The sequence below is a fragment of the Dermacentor albipictus genome, chromosome 5 (assembly GCF_038994185.2).
Source record: "Dermacentor albipictus isolate Rhodes 1998 colony chromosome 5, USDA_Dalb.pri_finalv2, whole genome shotgun sequence".
Classification (NCBI taxonomy): domain Eukaryota; kingdom Metazoa; phylum Arthropoda; class Arachnida; order Ixodida; family Ixodidae; genus Dermacentor; species Dermacentor albipictus.
This window is the reverse complement of record NC_091825.1, coordinates 44,831,771-44,856,103: the sequence shown is the minus strand read 5'-3', so window position 1 is coordinate 44,856,103 and position 24,333 is coordinate 44,831,771. Positions and strand designations below refer to the sequence as shown.

Sequence of the window (24,333 nt, the reverse complement as noted above, 5' to 3'; positions counted from 1 at the left end):
GTACCACATTGTCACCGCAGTCACCCGGCATGCGTTTCAGTGTACCAAACGTAGCAATAAGCAATAAGGAAACAAATAGCTGAAAAAATAACACCATGCAAATTCAAACTGGGCGTTGATAAAGAAAGTCATGTCACTGCATGCGATTCCCGCAATTTTTCCGTTGTCAATAAGTAGTTGATGGTGCGCACTATATTTGGGTATCTAGTGTATTAGTTCACCACGTCTGGCCCTTAGTCTTGATTCGCAGTGCTGTGTTCCATGTCTTATAACAACTTGGAGCCCTACAAGACATTATTCGCCTCCCTGTTTTTACTGCGGCAGTGGTTTTTGGCTCGGTCTCTTGTATCCTTCCGTTCTGCGGAAATACGTCATCGCCCGGTATGGCTGTGCGAAATCTGACCCACTTCAAACCGGACGAGTAGCCATTTTTAACCAATTTGCCCCATTTGCGAGAAGTGAATGATGTTTTGGACACTGGCTTCGATTCATCATGTCCCGGTAGCAAACTTCTGGCATCATTTCGAAGGCCTTCTCGAGATTGGTTCTCGATGTCGGAATATAAAACCTAGCTTATGGCAACATACAAATGACTCACTGTTTCACTGTCTTGAATTTGTTTGGCTGTCGGTAGCATATGCTATTATTTGTTCATGCCAAGTCACTCTTTGGAGCAAGTGAAACACTCATTGATAGACACAGAACACTTAGCTTTAATACAGGCAATTGTGTAGAATAGACGAGAACGTAAAGACATATATCCCTTGTTCTACACGTTGTTGATATGCACTAACTTGGCGAAACCTTATGCCCTCAGCACTATCGCAAAAATGTTAATGACGTAGACGTGTAACGCATGAAAAACTCTGACCATTACTTCGTTTGTTCACTTGCGCAAACTGATGTCTCGAGGTGATCGGCCCTCAGGTATTCACGTTCACAAAAGTAGACAAGCGTCAAAAGACACCCTAAATATTTGCCGAATACTAAACCCCCACTTGGCAATCTGCCCTGATCACGTGATCCTTGCACCTCTAGTTTCACTTCTGGTTTCTTATCTCTAAGCCAAAGAGGCAACTGGTTTTTTTTTTTTTAAGCTCTAGAGAGACACTTGAGAAACACATGGAAGACGGCTCCCGTATTCGAAAGATGGCTTCCACTGACATTCCTTTTTCGACCACTGTTATTTACTTGAAGCCTCAATGCCAGTGTGTATTTTGTCTTGTCTTGGTTAGCGATGTTTCTCAAACCGAGTTGTGTAACGCGTCCAGAGAAAGTTTCAGGCGGCAGCCTCCCAAACGAGCCAGAAACGTGGTGAGCGCGGTAGTCATGTCAACTGTAACTATAATCAACTACGTTTTCCTTTCACACCTCTTGGTTATTTGTTCTGGGCTGCTGAGCACGAGGTCGCGGGATCGAATCCCGGCCACAGCGGCCGCATTTCGATGGGGGCGGAATGCGAAAAACCCGTGTGCTTAGATTTAGGTGCACGTTAAAGAACCCCAGGTGGTCGAAATTTCCGGAGTCCTCCACTACGGCGTGCCTCATAATCAGAAAGTGGTTTTGGCACGTTAAACCCAATAATTTATTTTAATTTTAATTTTGGTTATTTGTTTCTCGGACACTCCCCAGTTTCAGCGGTAACATTATTTTATTCCAATATAAAATACTCTCAAATTTCTGATGCTTCCGATAGCTCCTGGTGGAGCCCACGACAAGAAATTGGTTTCTCGAGTATCTGGAATAACGCCACGTAACAGAACGGGCGCAGAAAATTAGCTAAAGTGTCTATGCAATGCTGCGCATCCTGTCGCAGTGCAATCATAGCTCACTGGCGCTGAGTCATGCAAGCCACAGAGGTGGAAAGGAGCTCGATGCTGAACCTACCACACTGCTTTCCCAACAGCTACCTTTCCAGCGTTCCAAAGGTCTAGATGCCGTCAAAATGTTTTTCTTTTATTCGGTATCAGTTCTGTGCTGCATTATTCACTCTAGTGTGCGTGGCAGCTGTCAGTGTCGTACAGAGTTACGCCGTCACCGCATCTTTTCTTGAACGCATTGAGGCAATCCTTTGAGACGTCATCCTCAGTACCTTTCGCTGTCCAGAGGAAACAAACTGAAAAAGAATGATTACAAATTTTACAGCGAAGCTGTTAGCCTCTCGTTGGTCGGCATTTTTCGCGTCCGCGCTCGTGTGCGAAAATGTGGGACGACCCCAGGGTAGTGAAATACCGGACCGACCCGTGACGTAGGTGAAGGAGGCTTCAAGCACTAAGGAAAGCGAAAAGTGCACACTTACTTTGGAATCACGCATACAACATGCAGAGCAGCATTTGTTTCAATAAAGAACAAGAACAAGCATCCGAACCGCATAATTGATGATAAGGCGCTCCTGAACAGTGCGAAGCCCCTAGCGCTCCCCGCATACGTTTCCCAGTAAAGATTACTGTTGCGCGAGATGCCGTTGCCGCGGTAGCTAGCGACTTGTGGGGAGTGGCATGACTACCCATTCGTATGTAAGAGAACCAGCCCGGCAACTCAAAGCCTACTCACGTTTTTCTATAGCTTGCTTCATTCCCTTGTTCCACCACTTACGTGCTTTCCTGTTTCCAATCCAATAAATTCTTTTGCCAGGTCTGGCTTATCTCCTGCTGCATGACGACGACTAGATCATTGTATTCAAGGTCTGTTGTTAGAAGCGCCTGCATTTTCTTCTGTGTTTTTTTTGACATCTGTGCCATTTGCCTTTAACTTTTAAGCATTCTGCTGCTTTTGGTTCGTGTTTTACGTCAGTAGCTTTCCCCAATTTTAAGTTTAAACAATAATTATCCCTATTCAATCTATCGTTTCCATGTCTATCTATAGTTATTCGGTCTAGTCATTCGTAGGTCGTTTCTTAGACTGAGGCGTAGTGCATACATGACTGCCTCCATCCGCATTGCCCCGTTTGTCACAGGAATCATGTCATATAAGAAGCCAACAAACACGGACACGAAGGACAACTCAGAGGAAATTACTTGGGCTTAATAAATGACATGACCTGAAGGCATCAATGTTGCCGGATTCGAGACCCTCGTTATGTAATAAACGAGAAGAAAGGAGGTCAATCGAGGGGCCGACCTTTATTAGTTATGTCATAAGAAGCCAACAAACACTGAAATCTGTCTTGCGCTAGCTAAATGATAGAACGTTGGGTGAGTTGGTACGGTAACATTATCTTGGATCGTAGCGTCACTTCGCCGTGTCACTTCGCGCTACAATCCAAGATCATGTTGCGCTAGCTAATTCCAACCTTGCACCTGCGAATTTCCTAATTTCTTCAGCCCCTATAGTTTTCTGCCGTTCTAGACTTCCCTTCCCTTGGCACTCGTTCTGTAACTCTAATGGTCCACCGGTTATCCACCCTACGCATTACCCTACCTTTCCAGCGCCTTTTCTTTTTGTCTTAATGCCAACTAGAATATCGGCTACCCCCGTTCCCTCTCTGATCCGCACCACTCTCTTCCCGTCTCCTAAATATTAAATATATAACTTTGTGCACAAAGGTGTAGAAACAAGCACATGTGCCACATAACAGCAACGCAAAATAGTAAAACTAAGTTTGTATGAAAACGCAAACAAAGTTGTCGACATAGGCACCCGGAGATCACTCTGCTTCAGGTTATATGTAAAAAAAAAAATCTGCGAAGTAATTATGACATATGTGTGTTCTTTCGTAGTTTACTGCAAAACAAGTGATTTTAATTAATATTTGTTCCTCCTAAATCTTCTACATATCTAAATATCTAAATAATAAATTTACTCTCCAAAACAGCAACGCAAGTGAATTTTGCACCAAGCTTTGGTGGGAACGTCCCGAAAACGGTAAACGCATAACAGCATTCTTTTCCATTTAGGCATGCACTTGAAGACGTGGCGGCGTCCACAGCGCCTTTGCATTTCTTCTAAAAAGCGTCTTGTCAATTAATGAGACTTTGTTAATCACCTAACAAACAATATTACCGCATCTAAGGCCTGCCATTCTACATAAGTCGGCTACAGTTTCTCGGTCTACCACACAGAATTATTTCAATTTGGAGCAGTGGAGAAAAGGCATACTCAATAATACGCATCTTAATATGCATTCTAGGAAAGCTGCCGCCTTTCAGCAGACCTCATGCCACAACCGCAACACCTTCCTTCCCGAGTCGTGAATAGGAAATCAAACCCAGCCCCCATTCACTCTTTCATTTCGTTCAATCAATTCAACAGCTATTATTAAAGGTTCTTACTTCAACAAAGAAAATTACATGCAAAATGGACTAGTCAAATGCCAAAATAAAAACCTGCTTGGCACTGACTTACTTGAAAAAGCGCGAAAGAAATTTTAATCAACCAATGAACAGAACGTTCAAGCTCACTCTCGACAAAACCCATCTTCTGTCTTTATTCATTTTGGGCTACCCAATCGCAATGCTATAGCGATTATCACTGTCGTCTCTTAGAGGCACATACCTATAGTTCGTTATTCGCGAAACACCGATATAGAAGGAGCTTCGCCTCAGAAGCTCTTGCAAATACACAGACAGAGAAATCATGTTGTCTGGCAACCACTTAACTCCTTGAATATATTTATTGCATTATCCGAGAGTTTGGAGGAGACCCTCAATTTCGGCCGTCAATGTTTTCGAGAAATTGCTGAAAATAGCCCACTTTCAGGCACTGAAGAATACACTGCACCATCCAATTTCACCAATGAAAACAACACCACACTTCTGTAAAATGAATTACTTGGGACATCTACAGCATAAGATATTGGTATATTTGATAAGGCTACAATAGGCTAATACCACTTCTAGAAAATTGTTCCAAAGAACGGAGCTGTTGTACCTTTAAGCAGGATATCACATCTGTGACATTACATGTTGTGGCAAAACAGTGCTCCCGAAGGCCTGGCCACCAGACACGAGCCACGGCTAGTGTGCGCTTAGTTGTCTTCAAGTAGCAGTAATTCTGCTGCGGCTGTTCTAATGAAGCAGCGTGCGTCAAGTCACACAACGTTTACACAAACTGAAAGATACCATTTCAATTTTCTTGTATCTGTTACTAATCCTGTAAAATTAGTGCTTTATTTATTTTCCTTCCCTCGTTTTCAAAGGGCTAATTTAAGATATTTTGTGCCTCAAACTAAAATTCTCCTTTAAATGTTCGGTAACTTTTTTCCTCTACGACGACATAAACATCGTGCAAACCCTTTCATCCAGTTGTACATACTGATAGAATTTTCGCATTTGACTTATAGTTGAATACAAAGCCTACACTTGGCGCTAAGCTAGAGCTTCCTTTCTTCATCGAAATCTTGGTCAAGTTTCAAGGTTCAAGGTCAAGGTTCTTTGCTATATACCAACATTGAGAATGCTACCGGCATGACATGCTTCACGTTGTTCAGCTCACACGCTGAAACGCAACGCACCACTCAATCAAGCAGCCTTGTCCTTTAGAATTATGTGACTATGGTAACTGACACTGAAGACCACAGAACCAACGTCAGAACTGCCTGTATTGTGTGCAACTTACTGTTCTTATCTGCTTGTCTTGAGATAAAAAAAATATTCCGCACGCATTTCTCGTCACATCTATCGCGCGCACCGCTGATGTTACTTCAGCTATAAACAATTGTATCATTCATACATAAATCGTCCACATCCTTTATCTAAGATGAATTTCTTGCTAGCTGCTAACTGGTACAGTAATAATGACTTAAAGGGACACTAAAGCGAAACAATAAATCAGTTTAAACTAATGAAGCATTGTTTGAGAACCCTGCAGGGAGTCATTTAAATAATATAGTTTGATTATTAGATGAAAAAATGAAGGTCTAAGTATCAGTATTTAAATTTCGCTCTGAAACACCAGCGCCGGTACGTCAGTGTGACGTCAGGGATTCGAAAGTATGTTTTCGCATTTGGGCCATGCTGTCTGAATAAAGGTTCCCGAACCTTGCCATGTTTAATATTTGGTTTACTTAGTACACAATGTGGTCAGTCTGCACCGCTATATATAATTAGTACGCCCTAGAAGATACCATCAAAATCCATGATGTCACAGCCACCAGGTCCGGGAACTTCAAGTAGGCGTCGCCACCCATATTTCGTTCTTACGCTTTTTCTGGCTTACCAAGTGTCTTATCGTTGTAAGAGTGGTGTTTTTGGTGTTGTAGAAAGGTAATATACTGATGCAGAGGAAATCATTTTTCACTTTAGTGTCCCTTTAATTATAAACCGTTGTAAAAACGAATTTTTAGATCAGCTCAGCGACATTTATCGACGTAGATTGTTCTAACACTCTGCCCTCATTTCCATGTCCGACAGTGTATCATTTCTTGAAGTGTACCTTAATTTCAGCCTGTATTACAGATAACATGTTATTAACATTGGGAAAAAAAATGCGTTTGCGTGTGATGCATTAATCAAGGCCCAGCCCTATTTTTTCGACTAATGTACCAATGTTTCTTTACATCTCTTTCATCAACAGTAACCTAATGTCCGGAATAGTCTCCTGTGGAAACACGTGTCACTGTCACACTTCGTGTTTGCAACATATTGAGAACTAAACTCTCCACATTATTACGCACAATACATTCGGTACAAGTGCTCGTTCACTCTTACCTGAATATCCCATTTTATCAATTTGTAAGTCGTTTGATCACCGCATTCCTAGGCTATATTTAAGATTAATATTATAGAACCGCCCTTCGAACTCATCAGTAAAGATTTATTGTGGAATACGAATAACACTTTATTTCCACCAGCAAAAATGTATTCGTACCACCTATATATTCCAATTAAGGTATAAAAACTCCACTATTTACTGCAACACGTCTTTGGAATCACCTATCCTTGCATAGAAAGTGGCTATAACATCGTTACTTTCATTCAAAAGAGCTCGCAAGGCATTTCTTATTTAGGTATGACCTCAATGTGTGTTCTCTTGCAGGTTTTCTATACATTTTCCTGTCTGATATTATTGTATTTTGCACAGATATTTTCGTATCTGAATTGTACGAGTATTTTATCTTGCTACTTCTTTTTTCGTAGTATTGCTTCCTTATTCCGATAAATGTACACCTGTAACCTTGATAGGGAGTCCCGTTACCTTCCTCAGGCTGTGGTACCGCAGTGTGAAACAGTTTGTAACATATATGCACTTTGTACTATTGACCATAAATGTAAAAAAATTTTACAGCATCATAATAACTGTGCCCTCTGCGCAAACGATTTCAATATAAGTCTAATGTATATGCGTTTCCAAAAAGCAAAAACAATAGTATTTTCTATACAATGTCTTTAACCCCTGAGAAAGGCGGAGCTCTGCTCCTTCCTCAGGGGTTAAAGTCGCTAAGTTCATCGTTAAGTCGATAACGTTACCCTTGAGGAAGGAGCCCCACCCTTTCCCCAAGGGTAACATTATCGACTTAACCATATAGACCTTGACTGTTATCTAAAATTTTCCGTGTACCTCTCACCTTCTTTTGGTCCCATGGCTATTATGTCGACAATGCAAGTTTCATAATCGCTGTAGACAGCCAAGGCCGGAAACGAATTCCAGTAGTCTGCAAAGATAATATTTTCAGTGTTATCTCCTGTATGTTTGCTTGAGTGGTGAATTTATAGTGCATTGCTGTGTAACCACGGTCGTATGTTTTAAGTACATGGGAGGTGCTCGTCACAAAACACATTATAGGAAGCCCATTAGGCGGTGGTGCTCGACGATTTCCAATTAAAAACGCAGCCGTACTTCTTGAAAGTGATAAAAATTGATTCCTCAAGGTGGCTCGGCACTAATATTCTTGAGTTCCTGAATACAACTTCAACTTACCCAGAGCGTATAGGACATTCCATCTGTTCCAAGCAATGATAACCATCTGCTTTCAACAACGCCCAGGCAGAGTAACAAGGCTTGACTTTGAGGTGATGTTCGTGAGATATTTGATAGCAATATGTAACGTCGCGTTAAGTAGGCCTAAAATTAGTTGATGTGTACGTGCGCAAAGTATATGGACAATAAGGTTATAACGATGGCTTCAGTATTAGTGCGGTGAACGTTAAAGAAAATTGGGGAGCCTGCAGCACAATCGGGGGCTCTTGCAAAAGAGCTAAAGGGAACACATTGGGGGAATACATGGGGGGACTACATTGGGAAACTGTTATTATTGACTTTTGTTTCCTATTGTAACTCCTGCCGTTTAGCTTCGACATCGCGTTTACGAAGACCGGCGTCTTCTTGCCGCTTTGCACGCCGAGCCGCGTTGCCCTGGCCCGTGCTTCTTCCGAGGCGTACTTTCGCGGTCGACCACATGACTTCGCACGTGCCGCCGAGGTAGATGCTCTTAGATCCATTTTGCGACACGTGATGGAGACAAGCCCACACGCGCGTCCTTTTATGTGCAAGTGGCGAGCCCTCTACCGTAACGTCACGAACCGGTAGGTTGCTTGCTTTCACGCTGTTTTTGTTTCTGTGTTTTCGCGTGCTACTGCCAAGCGTCTGAGGGTGCGTCAGCCACGTCAAGCCTTCTCACTGACTTTTAGACGGCAAACTCAACATCCTTATGATTCTAAATAAACGTTTTCTATTGAAGTGTATACACTGGCAGACAGCCAGAACTGCTCAGCTACAGTAAGGTTGCGCACGAAGGCGAAGTCTTTTTCGGTTGTCAACATTTCCAACCAGCGGTCAAAGACGCTCTCTGTTCTCGTGGCGTGCAGTTTACCAGATTCGGCGTCATACGGCTTACTTTGCTGAAACATTTCACGCTAGCCTTCGGCTGTGAAACGAAACCACAGGAACAAGGCTATTTTTGTCTTCTTGTAATCTATGGACTATTCTGGTGACAGGCGAGCGACGACTTTCAAGCCTTCTTCCCTGAGGTACAAACTAAGAGCTGTAGCCCACTTCTCTTCAGGCCACTCTTCACCAGTATAGCTACGCGCCCGAACCTCTTGAAGTACGCATCGAGGTCGCCACGACTCTCGTTGAACACCGGTATCAAGTTATGAGGCTTTAGCAAGCTCGGCTGGTTTCGATTTCTTTCACGTTCTTGATCACGAGCTGTTGTTCTCTACTGCCTTCTATTTTTGCCAGTTTAAGGTGCATATAAATGCCCTCTCTTTCATCTTCACATGTTCTTTCGTCGCCTCTCTTCACGCGACTCGTTCCTCGCGCGGATTCACAGATTCCTCGTAAGCCCAGTCTCACTGTGCCTCTGCGCGCGTCCTTAGCTCTATCCCACGATATCCCATGCGTTCTGCCAGCGTTAGAAGCTCTTTTTGGCAATCTTAACTATAAGTATATCGATTTGGGGCAAACGGCTTCGTCCTGTCGCTGCGGACGCCAGTTGTGAGGGAGGTTTGAAAACCCATGGCAACGACGGTTTCGCCTCCTTTACCGTGTATTTTCGAACCTTACCTCACGATTTCTTAGGTGTGCCCTATTCGTATTCCACAAAAGATATTGTTTAGACCCGCCGTGGTTGCTCAGTGGCTATGGTGTTGGGCTGCGGAGCACGAGGCCGTGGGATCGAATCCCAGCCACGGCGGCCGCATTTCGATGGGGGCGGAATGCGAAAACGCCCGTGTGCTTAGATTTAGGTGCACGTTAAAGAACCCCAGGTGGTCAAAATTTCCGGAGTCCTCCACTACGGCGTGCCTCATAATCATAAAGTGGTTTTGGCACGTAAAACCCCAAATATTATTAAGATATTGTTTTGTGATAGTTCTTGTGGATCGCCATTTTTAAGTTCATATAAATTGCATGGAACATCTTTGTGGTTTCATTTCCTACATTTCTTGCCAATTTTTGTAGATTTTTGTCTCCAGGAAAGGCTTCTTGTCCATCGTAGACAGGAATGTAATTATTGCTTGCTGTCGTTGCGATACATGCGGCCATTTCCTCTGCAAGCACGTTTCCTTCAATGCCTCTAGGGCGCCGCACCCTGCATTTTTACACGCTGGTTATATGGTACTTTATATGGGCAATGAAGATTTTGGGCGAGTCAATACACTTAAAAGCTAGAACGTTTGATATCTGTGTAGCTTTCGTGTCACAACGGCAGCGTCCCCCGATTGTTGTGAGCATAACGCCACCCGCAAGAGTATGTAGCGGTCTGGAAGCACGTCAATTAGGCTATAAGATATTGTTTTGGCGAGTTCATATTTAGACCGAATTTGTATACAACAAATGGCAACCAACTTGTTGAAGGGAATTGTCAACATAGATACTACCTTAATAGATATCTGAAGCGCAGTAGTTTGGCAAGCGGCAGACATGTCGGCAATAATGGCTACACCATCGGACAGACCAATACTGCCGTGCCGGTCAGTCTCTTTAGAAGATGGATAAGTTGGATAAGCCTGCTAAAGCCGCATAAAGTTAGGCCGGTCCATAGACTCTTCTTCCGTTATGTCGTCAATGTTCTGCGTAAATTCCCCAGTATTTCAATCCTTTATCTACGTCGTCATATTTCTGAGTATGTTTTTTAAAGAATGGCCTGTGCATGATGGTGAATTTAGTGTTTTGGCTCAAGAGGGGCCTGCGCCTGAGCCTTTTTATTCCGTCTGGCGCGGATGAGAGTGCCATGCCGCTCCTTCGGTACTAAAGGCGCAGGAGTTGTGTGCATTGCATCCAGGAAGATAGTGTATGCACTCATTTTCTGCCTGTCTATTACAGTTGAAGTACCCCCTGGTGAGGAAAAGCATTCTGGCCCGTATGCCCTAGGGTCGCTGAGATCTGTTGCAGAGTGGACGGAGTACCTTTACCTTCTGGCACCGCGGGGCAGGCACCACGACACGCGGCTGACTGCGCAGCGACCGGGTAGATGGCAATGAGCAATGTGGCACTGTCGTCTGAGGCGCCATATTGGAGTAAGCCGTGCTGCGAGAAACTAAGGATCATTTCTTCCTTTGTTTAAGGTAGCGAGATTTGTTTTCCCTTTTCTTTTCATCTTGGGTAAGATCTCCACTATGCTGCTTGCTTGCATTCGCAGCTCACACAGAGCACAGTATCAGTACCGCTGTCAACGGAGTCGTCTTGGGCCGTGCACTTTCCCAAGTATAGTTGCGCTCAGCAGATGTGGGAGACGTGACCACACAAGTCATTCTTGACGCACCACTGCAAATTTAAACATAACGCCTAAAACACGTTTTATTGTATCCTAATTCCAGTCATGTGGCGAGCACACAGGAGACAAACGGTTTAGTACTCCAAAAGGTATGGTAGGATGGGGATAAATTCTCTTTGTGCTGGACAAAAATATTGTCATGTGGTAGTGACGGTTGATGACACAGCAACAAAATTGTCAATGGCGAAACTAACTTTATTGGGCGAACCTGTGCCCAGAAAAAACCGGCTACACTCAATGCCAAACGAAAACGGCGAACACAGCCAGTGATTGGCGAAAATTTGATCAGCTGGTCAAGCGCGTCGGCTTTTATACATCAGTCGTCGAATGCTCCAGAATAATCCCTGGGATCCGCGTGTCTTCCACAAATTTCTACACTATTCGCGTCGCGCATACATGCAATCAGATTACACAAGGTTCCGTGACAGACATCGGATGGAACCATCGATAACATTCCAGAAACTTCTGATGCATGCAGGCACGTCCTGCGCTGTGCGATAACATTTGTTAGGCGGTGAAAAGTGGTCGCCCGATGAAGATAAGGAGGTACACGTGTCAATATAAGTGGCTTTCTTTCGTACATACTCGCTATAAAGCGGTTCAAGAGTTCAAGAGTTCAAGAGTTCTTTATTTGCATATTAATAAGGTTACAAATGGGGATTATACATACATACAGAGGGAGGTCCCATAGTCAACAGACTGTACAGGGGACCTCCCATTACAAGTGAGTAGGATATATAAATACAAAGCAGCTATATAAAAACACAAAAGACACCATATTAAGTTAGTCACTTGCTTACGCTGTAAAACATTTAACGACACAAAGCACTTATTAATAAAATGATAACGATCACATTGTTATATTGAGTGCAAAAATTTACGAAGGTTTGACTTGAATGTGTAAAAATGAGAGGATATCTTAATATGACACGGTAATGAGTTCCAAAGTAGTGTGGCTGAAAAATTAGTAGTAAATTTACCATAATTAGTTCTAGGTTTTGGTAGTAAATAGCTGTTGGTGGAAGCGAAACGGGTAGACGTGGAATATGGATACTGGCTGGTAGTAATTATAGGGAATGGGAGCTTTCCGTTAACAGATTTATAAACAAGTAGTCCAAGTGAGTATTTATTTAATTTCTGTAACGATAAAATGCCGTTAGATCTGAGCAATGGAGATGCTTCCGATGTGTAGCTGCTACGTGTAATGATGCGAATTGCTTGATTTTGTGTATGCTGTAGTGGAGATAAATGTGTGGGATACGTGTTTCCCCATGATGATATGCAATAATTAATATGCGTGTGAATAAAAGCGTAGTAGAGGGAGATGAGTGTCTTCATTTTAAAGAAATTGCGAACTTTAATTAATATTCTAATTCCATATGCTGCCTTCTTTGTTAAGGATAAAACATGCTCGTCAAATTTTAGGTGTTTATCTAATATGACGCCAAGAAACAGTACACTATCAGTAGGATAAATTGCACTGGAAGCAAAGGTTAGCGATGGATACACTGAGATATGTTTTTGTTTAGCTGAGAAGATCACGAAGTTAGATTTGGCAGTATTAATGTGTAGTCTGTTTAGTTACGTTAAGGTAACGCAGGAAAGGACGTTCCATGCATGGTAGGCTATACTATATTTTGGGCACTGGCGACAGCCCCCCAAATTGGACCAAACAATTGCACGTTATAGACTGGGCATGCCGGCATCTTGCACGTGCCAGCAGTACATCGCTGCTATAACGTAACGTTCTATAAACAACGATGGATATGTCGCACCGGTTAAAATGAGTCACCAGAGAAGGGCAGAAAAGAAGGGCAGAGGGAGGTGACAGTAGAGAAAGAAAAGATAATAGGAAAGCGATATATCGAGCATGAGGACAGGAACAGGCGACCGCCAATCTTGCCCGGAAAGCGCAGTCGTGTAGGAGTGCCGTCTACGTAAATATGGCACCGAAGTTTCCGTACCCTACGACGATAGGCCAAAGGTCTTGCACTCAGCAGGGGCTCAACCATCACGACCGCTTCTTCTGGACGCGTTCAAGCCATAGACGGCTTGACCGTGTCCAACCTCCATGTCATCGGGCCTGAAATATCCGCCTTGGGCAAATATCTGCTGACAAAGGCGTCCCTGCAGGGGATACTAACCAGCACAGGAATAAAAAAGTATCTTCCCTATGTTCACAGTGAATTTAGTACTTTTTTTCAGACATGGTAGTAAATGCAAAGAATTGCTTCTTCATAAAATGCCTCTTTGCTATCAATATCGATTATATTAGTTATTTTTCTTGCGTTTACAAGTAGCAGTAACTTTGTGTTTCTGCCCTAATGCGTCTACTAAAGAAGTCACAGTTACGCCCGAAAGGGAAGCGAAATATTCGACAGCTATACGAAGTAAGCGTAGTAGTTTTATCGGTAGTAATGATTTCTATACACTCGCTTACTAACTAAATTAAGAAGCATGGTGTCACGCGTTCACAGGCAAACATGAGCGCATCTAAATCGACATCCAGGGACACTTGCTGTCAAAACGGTGACGTGAGGACGCGCAGCAGCGAGCGAATTGCCTTCGTGCTACCTCTCGCTTCAACGCGAACTGAGCAGTGAGAGCACAGCGTACACGGAACTATCAGCACCCGGCGCGCCTAGACTTCCCCAATCATACATCTCTTTAAAGATAGAGCACGCGCGGCCGCACTCAGCGGCGCCATACGCAGCCGCCGCCGGAATAGAATGCGCCCCCTCCCCCCGTTGCCTATAGCACCGGTATTCAATTGATAACGTTGCCCAAGTGTCGACAAAAACGAGTCGTAGCTGTAAGACGGACTGTGCCAGCAAAACGGACAAAAGTGTGCGCGACTTGTACTGGATGAATGAATTGGCGTGAAAAGGCACTGTCCCGGTAATAAACACTATTAAAAATGGATAATCGTGAATATTTTCAGCGCACTACGAGAGGTAAAATGCCAAGTGTTCTGTTTATGTATGACACACTATGTTAACGAGCATACGAGGACGAGATAACTATGGCGGCTATACTTTGAATTGATCCCAGTATGTCAGGAAGGTAAGCTTGATGTGGATGCCATATGTTAGAACCCCACTGTTGTGACGGTTTGGTTAGCGAATTATGGAAAAGGGCACGCTTCCTCACCGGCTCCCTATCTCGTACGCGCGAGATTGACCACTGTGCTCGGCTCACCCTCAGCCGCATCCACTCGCACGCACAGCGTACGGCGTGCGTTACTTTATACAGAACATCACGGCGACACCGACGGCGTAAGTGCACCTGGAGTGTTGAGTGATTGCTATCGCTATAAAACACTTTTCTTATTTCGTCAACAATTTCGTGTGTAGATAAATGTCAAGCTTTAAAGTTTATCTGTGATTTTTTATTACCCTGAGATACTGAATAATTCGTATTTACCGCCATTTATATGCACCATAGCCACGTCTGGACGATCCCCTTTGAGAACATACTCCACTTCGATATCTTTCCTAGAACAGAAACAGTAAAATGCGCAATTATACTTACGTTTCCCCAATTTGCTTATCTATGACTGCTACTCAACACAAGGCCTGATACATGCGCGCGTTAGCATCCTATCACTGGGATCAACGTGCGTGTTCATTATACCTAATAGAACCGACAAGACGAAGTATCAAGTATTTATCAGCCATTCGGCTTGACCGCGCCGTTAGCCTTCGCGAGAAAACGAACTACAAGCAGAAAACTTTCACACCGTTATTTTCAGATAAAAATATTTGTGCTGAATTTTACGAGTTTGCAATATCATGACCTAACATCGATTGCAGACAATTTCAGTTTAATTTTCAAAGCGAAATGACCGTTTTGGGGGAGAGCCAAACACGGGCATAAACTTGTTGGCGAACAACTATATACGTGGCTCTATAAAAGTTGCCGCTCCCGAATATTTCTGTCAGTAAAGTTTGTGGAAAATTCCATCATCACTGAAATATCGATTAAATGTGTGCGGCCTTGGCGATAGCCGTCGTACTTTTCTAAGCAAACCTGAACTTGGGTATTAAGACTAACGCACAAAGTGAAAAGCCATGGATGAAACAATATTTTCTCACCTCCCTAATACATTGTGATTTCGAAGCCTAACATAAAGCTGTGGGAACTTTTGCAAACTTCTTCAATGTTCAGGTTTTCCTAAAGCTCTTGCACAAATCAAAATGCATTGTGAAGTTTGCACTTACGGTTCTGAAATGTCCGGCGATTCTCTGTGCCAGGTGTAGATTGCTTTTCTGGAATCGATGTCAAGAGATGCAAGTTCAGCACTTAGACACCTGAACTGCCGAAAGTCTATGCTTCCCACAGCCAACACCACGTTTGGAATTTGAGAAATAGCCTGTAAATAGAATTGAGTTGAAAGAAGGCATCATAAGTATAGTAATTCAAAAAATTTAAATATTGATACTCTCTTATTTCCGCGCGTCGACGATGGTATTACTAGTTTCGCGGCAAAACCATATAGCAAAGACCTGAAAAAAGGAGGAATGGTAATTTTATGTGTGATATATTTTATTTTTGTTCTGCCACATACATACATATCCAGTGGATACAGATGCTTATGTCTAATGTTTTGCATATCCATGTGCGCTGCCATGCAGTTAATAATTAAAGCACAGTATCAGAGTTCACAATTAGCCTGTCAACTTCGCGTATAATAATATTCCATAACAAAGTGACGTATGGTTGTGTTGTGTGCCAACAACACTAGCAATTTCATTTACTTAATATACGCGGTTTAATGCTAGCTTGATTATAGCAGTGTCTTCATATAAATAACAAAAACACTATAGAAAAATTACAAATTTGATTTCAGTGTCGTAATGTTTCCTCTCATTATGTTTCTCTGTTCTCTGGAATCGCGAAAAGTAGCGTGTAGTGTGCAAGGGCTGGTGTTTTTTACGCGGCCCTAAAGAGTGTTATAAAATAGTTCGTATTGGCTCTGATAAAGATAATTGCAAATTAGCTCATAAATTACTTTTTAGTTTCATTCGACTTATAGATATATTTACATATATATATATATATATATATATATATATATATATATATATATATATATATATATATATATATATATATATATATATATATATATATATATATATATATATATATATATATATATATATATTGCGATGAGGTTTATTGTCGTTCGCAACGGTGTGGAACGCTCGATAAATCAAAGCACTCCAAGGGCTGTCCGTAGCACGGGGCTCACTCGCGATCACGGCCCGGCTCTTCGTCTTCCTCTTCAGACGGCACATACGCAGGGGCGCGTCTGCTTCATTACAATGCCCCGGGAGTGAAGCGTAGCCATCCTGGCGACTCAGAGCGCGGAAAAGATGAGCGGGTCGTAATACGGTTTCAGGCGGTTGACATGTACTGTCTCGCGCCCATGATGACGCAGGTCTGGTGACACGGTGAGCGGCTCGACGATGTAGTTTACCGGTGAAGTGGCCTCGATGATACGATACGGACTGTGATAACGGGCCAGTAGTTTGGAAGAAAGGCAAGGAATGTGGGCTGGTATCCAAAGCCACACAAGCGAACCAGGACCAAAGTTGTGCGGTGGTTGATGATCACGGTCATGTCGTGTCTTTTGACGTTCTTGAGTTTCACTGGTCAGGGTACGTGCCAGCTGACGGCAATCTTCAGCATATTTGGCGACTTCGGAAAGCGGAGTATACTCTGTAGCGTCAGGTTGGTACGGCAGTATGGTGTCCAAAGGGCATGATGGCTCACGGCCATACACAAGGAAAAGGGGGGGAAAGCCGGTGGTCGCTTACGTCGCGGTGTTGTACGCGAACGTAACAAAGGGAAGTACGGTGTCCCAGTTAGAGTGGTCGGATGAAATATACACCCGCAACATGTCGCGAAGTGTGCGATTGAAGCGCTTGGTCAGACCGTTGGTCTGGGGATGGTACGCGGTCGATTTGCGATGAATTATTCTGCACTCAGCGAGAAGGGCTTGGATACCCTCCGACAGGAAGACACGGCCCCTATCACTCAGTAATTCTCGGGGAGCACCGTGGCGAAGGACAAAATTGCGAAGAATGAAAAAACGAACGTCACGGGCGGTTGCTGCTGGCAGAGCTGCAGTCTCAGCGTAGCGAGTAAAGTGATCTACGCCGACAATAATCCACCGATTTCCACGCCCGCTGCATGTAAACGGGCCGTAGAGGTTGATGCCGACGCGGTCGAACGGACGAGACGGGCATGGTAGCGGCTGAAACGGTCCTGTGAAACACTGGGTAGGTTTCTTGCCTTGTTGGCATGTAGTGCAAGACTGAATTAACTTTTCCACAAAGTTGTACATGCCTCTCCAATAATAACGCTGACGCAACTTTGCGTAAGTTTTGAGGACGCCGGCATGGGCGCTTAGTGGTTCAAAGTGAAAAGACGTGCAGACGTCAGAGCGCATATGACGAGGTATAGTGAGGAGGCATTTGCGTCCGTCGGGCATGTAGTTGCGACGATATAGAATGTTGTCCCGCACGGAAAAGTGGGTTGCTTGGCGACGCAGTGCTCGTGTCGAAGGGACGTCTGAAGGAGCGGCAAGGTAGTCAAGTAACTTTGGAAGGGTTGGGTCCTTGCGCTGCTCTGTGAGCATGTCAGTGATGGTGAACGGTGACAGGTTGGACGAGGAAGCTAACAAAGACGCCAAATCAGGCGTCAGTGGAGAGCGAGAGAGCGCATCAGCGTCGGAGTGCTTGCGACCGGAACGGTACATGACGCGGATGTCGTACTCTTGCAAGCGAAGCGCCCAACGTCCCAAGCGTCCAGTCGGGTCTTTCAAGGAAGAAAGCCAACAAAGGGCATGGTGGTCAGCAACAACGGCGAAAGAACGGCCGTAAAGATATGGGTGAAACTTGCTTAGTGCCCAGATGATCGCTAGGCACTCCTTTTCTTTGACGGAGTAATTTAATTCTGCTTTCTTTAGAGTACGGCTCGCATAAGCGACGACGTATTCATCATAGCCATCTTTCCGTTGCGCTAAGACCGCGCCAAGGCCAACTCCGCTGGCGTCAGTATGGACTTCCTTGGGAGCATCAGAGTCGTAGTGGCGAAGAATAGATGGTGAGGTCAACAAGTGGCGTAACTGCCGAAACGCTGCATCACATTCAGGTGACCACGCTGCTATGCCGTTACTGGCGGAAAGTAAACTTGTCAAAGGTGCCATGATGGATGCGAAATTGCGTACGAAGCGACGAAAATAGGAACGTAATCCAAAATATACTTCTGAGGGTTTTGATAGACGTGGGCGTTGGAAAGTCGGCTACGGCGCGGAGCTTGTCTGGGTCCGGGACGGCGCCGTCTTTTGAGATAACGTGACCCAATATAGTTAGTTTTCTTGCAGCAAAACGGCACTTCTTGAGGTTAAGCTGTAGGCCCGCAGATGCGAGACAGGTCAGAATGTCATGCAGGCGAGCGAGGTGTGTCGGAAAATCGGTTGAGAAAACGACGATGTCGTCTAGGTAACATAAACAGGTCTTCCATTTGACCGCCAAGAATGGTGTCGATCATACGCTCAAAAGTAGCAGGCGCGTTGCACAGCCCGAAGGGCATGACGTTAAACTCGTAGAGGCCATCGGGTGTAACGAATGCGGTTTCAGGACGGTCAGGCTCAGCCATTGGAACTTGCCAGCACCCGGAGCGCAGATCCAAGGAACTGAAGTATTCTGCGCCTTGTAAACAATCGAGAGCGTCATCGATTCGAGGCAGTGGATAAATGTCTTTTCTCGTTATCTTGTTTAGGCGTCTTTAGTCGACACAAAAGCGAATGGAGCCATCTTTTTTTCTCACCAATACGACAGGTGAAGACCAAGGACTTTGAGAGGGACGGATGACTCTACGTTTGAGCATGTCGTCCACTTGCTCCGTGATGAGTTGGCGCTCTTCGGCGGAGACACAATACGGGCGCTGTCGCAAGGGGAGTGGGAACCGGTTTCGATGGTGTGAGAAACACCGGTGGCACGGCCCAGTGACGTCTGATTACAGTCGAAGGAGTTGACGAACTGATGAAGGAGAGCGAGAAGTTGGCGGCGATGAGGTGGGGAAAGAGCAGAATCGATGGCGTTGTCAAAAACCACTGAAGGTGATGAGCCGGACACCGAAGCGATGGCGTCAACATGACGGGGGGAGTCGGTAGGAACATCGAGGTCGTCGACGTAGTCGGCCGCCTGGAAGTATCTTACTGTCTCTCCACGCAGTAGGCTGATCGGGTACTGGTAGTAGTTGGTGACCAGCATCACAGTTGACCCAGATGTCACAGTAAGCACGGCAAACGGAAGAACAATGCCCTTGCGTTGAGCAAACACATCGGACGGCGTGAACACCACAGTGGCGTCAGATGTGGCATCAGATGACAAGACAACAGCCATCGACCACTCAGGAGGTATGGTTGTGTCGGCATCAACAGTGAGTTTGTCGGCAAAGTGAGGAGAGCTGCTCGGCAGTGATTCACACAGTGGTAAAAGCGACACTTCTGCACGCGAACAGTCAATGACAGCATGATGACGTGACAGGAAATCCCAACCAAGGATGAGGCCGTGAGGGCAACATGATAGCACGAAACACTCGATAATGTACAGAACGTCGTTGATGACGACACGGGCCGTGCATACAGCTGAAGGGTGAATTCGCTGCGCGCTGGCAGTGGCGAGCACCAGGCCAGAGCGAACTGTAGTCACTTTTCGTAGCTTGCGGCAAAGGCTCTCGTGAATGACGGAAACGGCTGCTCCGGTATCGACTAGTGCGACTGCGGGACCTCCCTCTACAAATACGCTAATAACATATTGCGGCGAAGATTGAGGTTTGGAGAACGTCGATGTATTTGCAGTTCTTGCCTCAGGAACTGCAGCAGTCAGTTTCCCTCGTCAGTGGGAACTCGACGACGCAGGGGCGATATCGAACGCCGACGAGGGGAAGGAGAGCGCCGAGTTTCCGACCGGTGATCAGTGTCGAGACGTCGCGGTGAAAATGGAGGTGGGGCGGCATATTGTGGCGCGTAGCTGGGCGTGTCAAAGCTGGTACGCTCAGTTGGGGCGCGGCGGCGACAGAAGCGCGCTACATGATCAGCAATGCCGCAGGCGAAGCAGATAGGCTGGTTGTCTAGGGTGCGCCACGTCTCGGTGGGACGCAAAAACTGTGGTGATGGTCGGGCAACTGGAAATGAAGCCGGATGCATGGGCGATGAAAAGGAAGCTGTCTGTGCAGGTGGCCGCGCAACCACGGCTGCATAACTGAGCGGCAGCGACGTAGGGTGAGTGGCAGAGTTGGTGTGGGCCAGCGGCACACTCACAGGATTGGGTAGGGGTGTTGTAGGAGCTGCAGGAAGCGCTTCAGATATCTGAGATCGGATGGCTTGCTGCAGCGTTGGAGGCAAAGCTGCCGTAGGTGCGTTGCTGTGAGGGAGCAGCGAGAGCTGCCTGGCCACCTCTTCACGAATAAAATCTTTAATATGCTGCGAGAGGGTCGAGTTGGTTATTTCGGTATAAACCACGATGCTCGAGACGGTATCGGCGTGCTGAATGTTCTGGCGGGTGATGGAACGTTGGTGGCGCAGCTCGTCAAAGCTCTGGCAGAGGTTAATGAGGACTGATACGCTAGTTGGGCTTTTGGCCAGCAACATCTGGAATGCGCTGTCCTCGATGCCCTTAAGGATGTGTTTAATCTTGTCATCCTCTGACGTGCTGGGATATACCCGCTTGCACAAATCGAGAACATCCTCGATGTAGCTGGGGAATGTCTCTCCAGGCTGCTGTGCGCGCTGGCGTAGACGCTGTTCAGCGCGTAGCTTACGCACAGCTGGGCGATCAAGACTTCAGCAAACAGTCTTAAACGCGGACCAGCTCGTAAAGTCTAATTCGTGGTTAGAAAACCAAAGTTTGGCTACGTCGGCTAGGTAGAAAGGCACGTGGGTCAGCTTAGACTGGTCATCCCATCTGTTATGGGCACTTACACGTTCGTACGATGACAGCCAGTCTTCCACGTCGTGTTCGGCGGTCCCACTGAAAACGGGTGGGTCGCGTTGACGAGGGACGCCGGCGCAGATGACAGTGGCAGCCGGGGGCGCAGGCAACGAGGTGGCGGGATCAGGCATTGTGCTGGGCGATCTTGTTGGCGGGGTTCGAGTGCGGAGCTCCAGGTCGAGGCGAAGGATCTCAGCAACCTCCACCAAATGCGATGAGGTTTATTATCGTCCACAACGGTGTGGAACGCTAGATAAATCAAAGCACTGCAAGGGCTGTCCGTAACACGGGGCTCGCCTGCTTCATTGCAATATATATATATAGACTCGAACTAAAAAGTAATTTATGAGATTATCCTTATCAGAATCAATACGAACTATTCTATAACACTCTTCGGGGCTGCGTAACAAACACCAGCCCTTGCACACAACACGCTACCTTATATATATATATATATATATATATATATATATATAACAAAAGCGCTGCTGTGTGGTTACCTAAAATGCGCATAGCCAATATCGCTGCCACTGACAATAAAGCGTGATGCTTACATTGCACGTGCCCTTGCGGACGTAAATGCAAAATTTGGCTAGGCGGCGTCAAACCGAATACCAATCTTTTTCTACACAAGTCGTAAAACATACAGAAAATTGAGAAAACGGGAATAACGAAGTTCAAAGTTTATAAACATGCTCAGTATTTTTTTCAAATGGTCAATTTGCGCGAAATTTGGCCAGAAGGCAAGCAAGTCATTCCAGAGGAAGCGTAAAAGATCAACAGGTGAAGCTCGCATCTGTTTTGTGGTACCTTCAAAACAGATGCAAGCTTCACCTCCAGCCGAGCGTTTTTCGCGACACTAAGAAGACGGGATTATCTTCAATGGCCTGTTTTTGAGCAATTATCTTGCTTCTTCTCTAGTCTCCTCATGTTGCCAAGAGTGATCGCTTCGCGACTTGTGAGGACGCCCGACTCGACCGGAATGCCTCGAGTGCCTCGAGCGGCCAGTCGCGCGGCAATTTTGCGTGTATTCGCGGGCTTTTTGCGCGCTAACACTTTTATGCAGCCCGTATTGAGAAACGGAAAGCTGTGGTCAGTTTTTCATGTCGGTCTACAATTTTCTCATTTACACTTTTCATATAAATATAGAAGTTTGAGAAGTTGATTAATTAATTAAGAGTAATTATCTATATCTAGTAAGGCGGAATGATAAAATATAGTTTGAGTATCTCCAAGCGACGGCAAACAACAATATCTTTGTTATGCCCAGCTGCGTGGCATTCACATACTTTTAAACTCTGGCTAAATTTAGCTCGGACAGCCTGTAAATACAGAAGCGGTGATTTTCTCAATAGTGCTTGAAGGAAATCTGTTGCAGCAGAGCGGCCAAATCCGGTTTGTGGGATACTGGGCTGCATTTCGGCATTTTTTTTTCCTGGACATAGCAACATCTTTCACTTCTCAGCCTCTCATTGTAGGCTTCACCTGATCACTGGTGAAAAGTGTAGAACGAAGTAGTGCTGGCTTGTCAGTACACTAGAAAATTTCATCATCTGGCCAAAACTTGTGTATCTGAGCCTCCTCTGCACAGCTAGAATGAAATACTGACGCCCTGCCACAACCGTGCCTGCAATAAAAGTATTCGTTTCGCAGCCTTCTGCTCGGAGAAACAGATTATTTAGAACACATTAAAAAAGTTGTGGAAGCATAATTTTTGAACGGAAATTTTAAATAATCTTTAAAAGTACAATTTTTGGGACCCGCATTTTCCCTTCCGTGCATAACGAGACAATGCGCCAGTGTGAACCTAGAGAAATAGAACGAGTAGTTCACGTTCCGCCCTTTAAAATCGTAGGAAACGGAATGGGTAACGGTGATAGATTAGAGTTCTTATGACACAAAGCAACGTTCATAGTTTAAAACAACGTGTTCGCCCTGACAGGTTGGGGTGTTTCAGCGGAAGTTTTGTGCCACAAACTGACGGTGCAGGCAGAGTCAATAATTATGAACATTCACAAAGTAAGTCAGGGTTACATCGCCTGAGGCTTTTCGTGGATGCGAACGTACTCCCAGCAAGATGTTTTTACATGTGCTTCACAGAATTTGTGTATTGGGGCGGTGAAATCAGCGATCGCATAACTTCATGCCTAAAAAACTTGGCATATGCGCGAGTAAACATTTTTCCATACCATGACACAGCTGGCAATCATATAGAATGCTGAAACGCGAACGTTTTCGACAGAAAATCCAGAAAGTCAAGCTGGAAGCAGCACTCGCAAACTGTGTGAGGCAATGAGCGCGAAATTGTATAATGCATACTCACACGCAAGCCGTCAACAATGTCACTGCTGCTTTCATCCTGGCTGAAGCATACTGCTGGCATCAAAACCACAGTAAGCACCAGCACTGTTACGGAGCACATGGCGTTTCTGATCTGATAAAACTCCGTCCGCCCGCTTCCCCTCCAACACACAAACGTTTTGCGCATTGGCCCTAGTTTCGCATTGATATAGGAGAAAACCCACATTAAAACACAGAAACGAAAATGCAGAGGACTACACGTGAGTTAGAGGATCTAATTTTCCAGTGCTTAATAGGTTTTTATCAGCTGTGTCGTTTTCATTCTGCTCTCTTTAAACAAAGAATGTTCATGGACGGGCGCAGGGTATCTTTTTAAAAGGTGTATTAATTATTAATCAAATGAAAACTGGAGCACTGCAGCAAAGCAGAAAAAAACATAAACACTGCAGGTTATATTGTAGGAACTTCTGAGAGGGCACGCCGGCACATGGAACTCTAAAAATTAGCGGCATAAAGCAAAACCGTGTCATGTTCTCTTAGAACGAAAGGGCGGCGGCACACTGCCGGACAGCACGTGGCTTCAAATATTTCATCGTCGAAGCGGTGCTTGCAGTGCCTGCAGGTCGAGTCAGGTTATATTACTTCGCTTGAAACTGCAGCAACCGCTAAATAAGCTCATCACGAACTTGTCACCGAGTGACGCAGCAGGCGAAGTTATTTTTTGACACGTGGACAAAGAGTATTCTGCTATACGTGCACTTCAAAAGCGAACATTCGTATTTGAAAACATGTGTGCTGTACGTTTAAGAGTGCGTGCGCACTGATGGAACTTCTGATTTCTCATATCAAATAGTGAGTAATTACGGGTCC

The 24,333-nt window shown here is 45.1% G+C and overlaps 1 protein-coding gene across 1 annotated transcript; it reads right to left on the bottom strand.

Moving 5' to 3' along the window:
* Window positions 1-1,948: 1,948 nt before the first annotated feature.
* LOC135900534 (uncharacterized) lies at window positions 1,949-21,382 on the bottom strand. Its single transcript, XM_065430014.2, has 5 exons — window positions 21,153-21,382; window positions 15,376-15,527; window positions 14,579-14,649; window positions 7,505-7,591; window positions 1,949-2,116 (listed from the first exon to the last, which is right to left on the bottom strand). The coding sequence occupies exons 1-5, from the start codon at window positions 21,291-21,293 to the stop codon at window positions 1,992-1,994; spliced, it is 576 nt and encodes a 191-aa protein (XP_065286086.1). The 5' UTR covers window positions 21,294-21,382; the 3' UTR covers window positions 1,949-1,991.
* Between the last annotated feature and the right edge of the window lie 2,951 nt (window positions 21,383-24,333).

Bases quoted from the DNA above. Each gene is read 5' to 3' on its own strand.
- LOC135900534 (XM_065430014.2), bottom strand. From the start codon at position 21,293: ATGCCTGATCCCGCCACCTCGTTGCCTGCGCCCCCGGCTGCCACTGTC. The intron at 14,650-15,375 runs GTAAGTGCAAAC...TTTCTGTTCTAG, and splicing joins TCGCCGGACATTTCAGAACC to GAAAGATATCGAAGTGGAGT. The intron at 7,592-14,578 runs GTAAATACGAAT...TTATCTTTGCAG, and splicing joins TATGGTGCATATAAATGGCG to ACTACTGGAATTCGTTTCCG.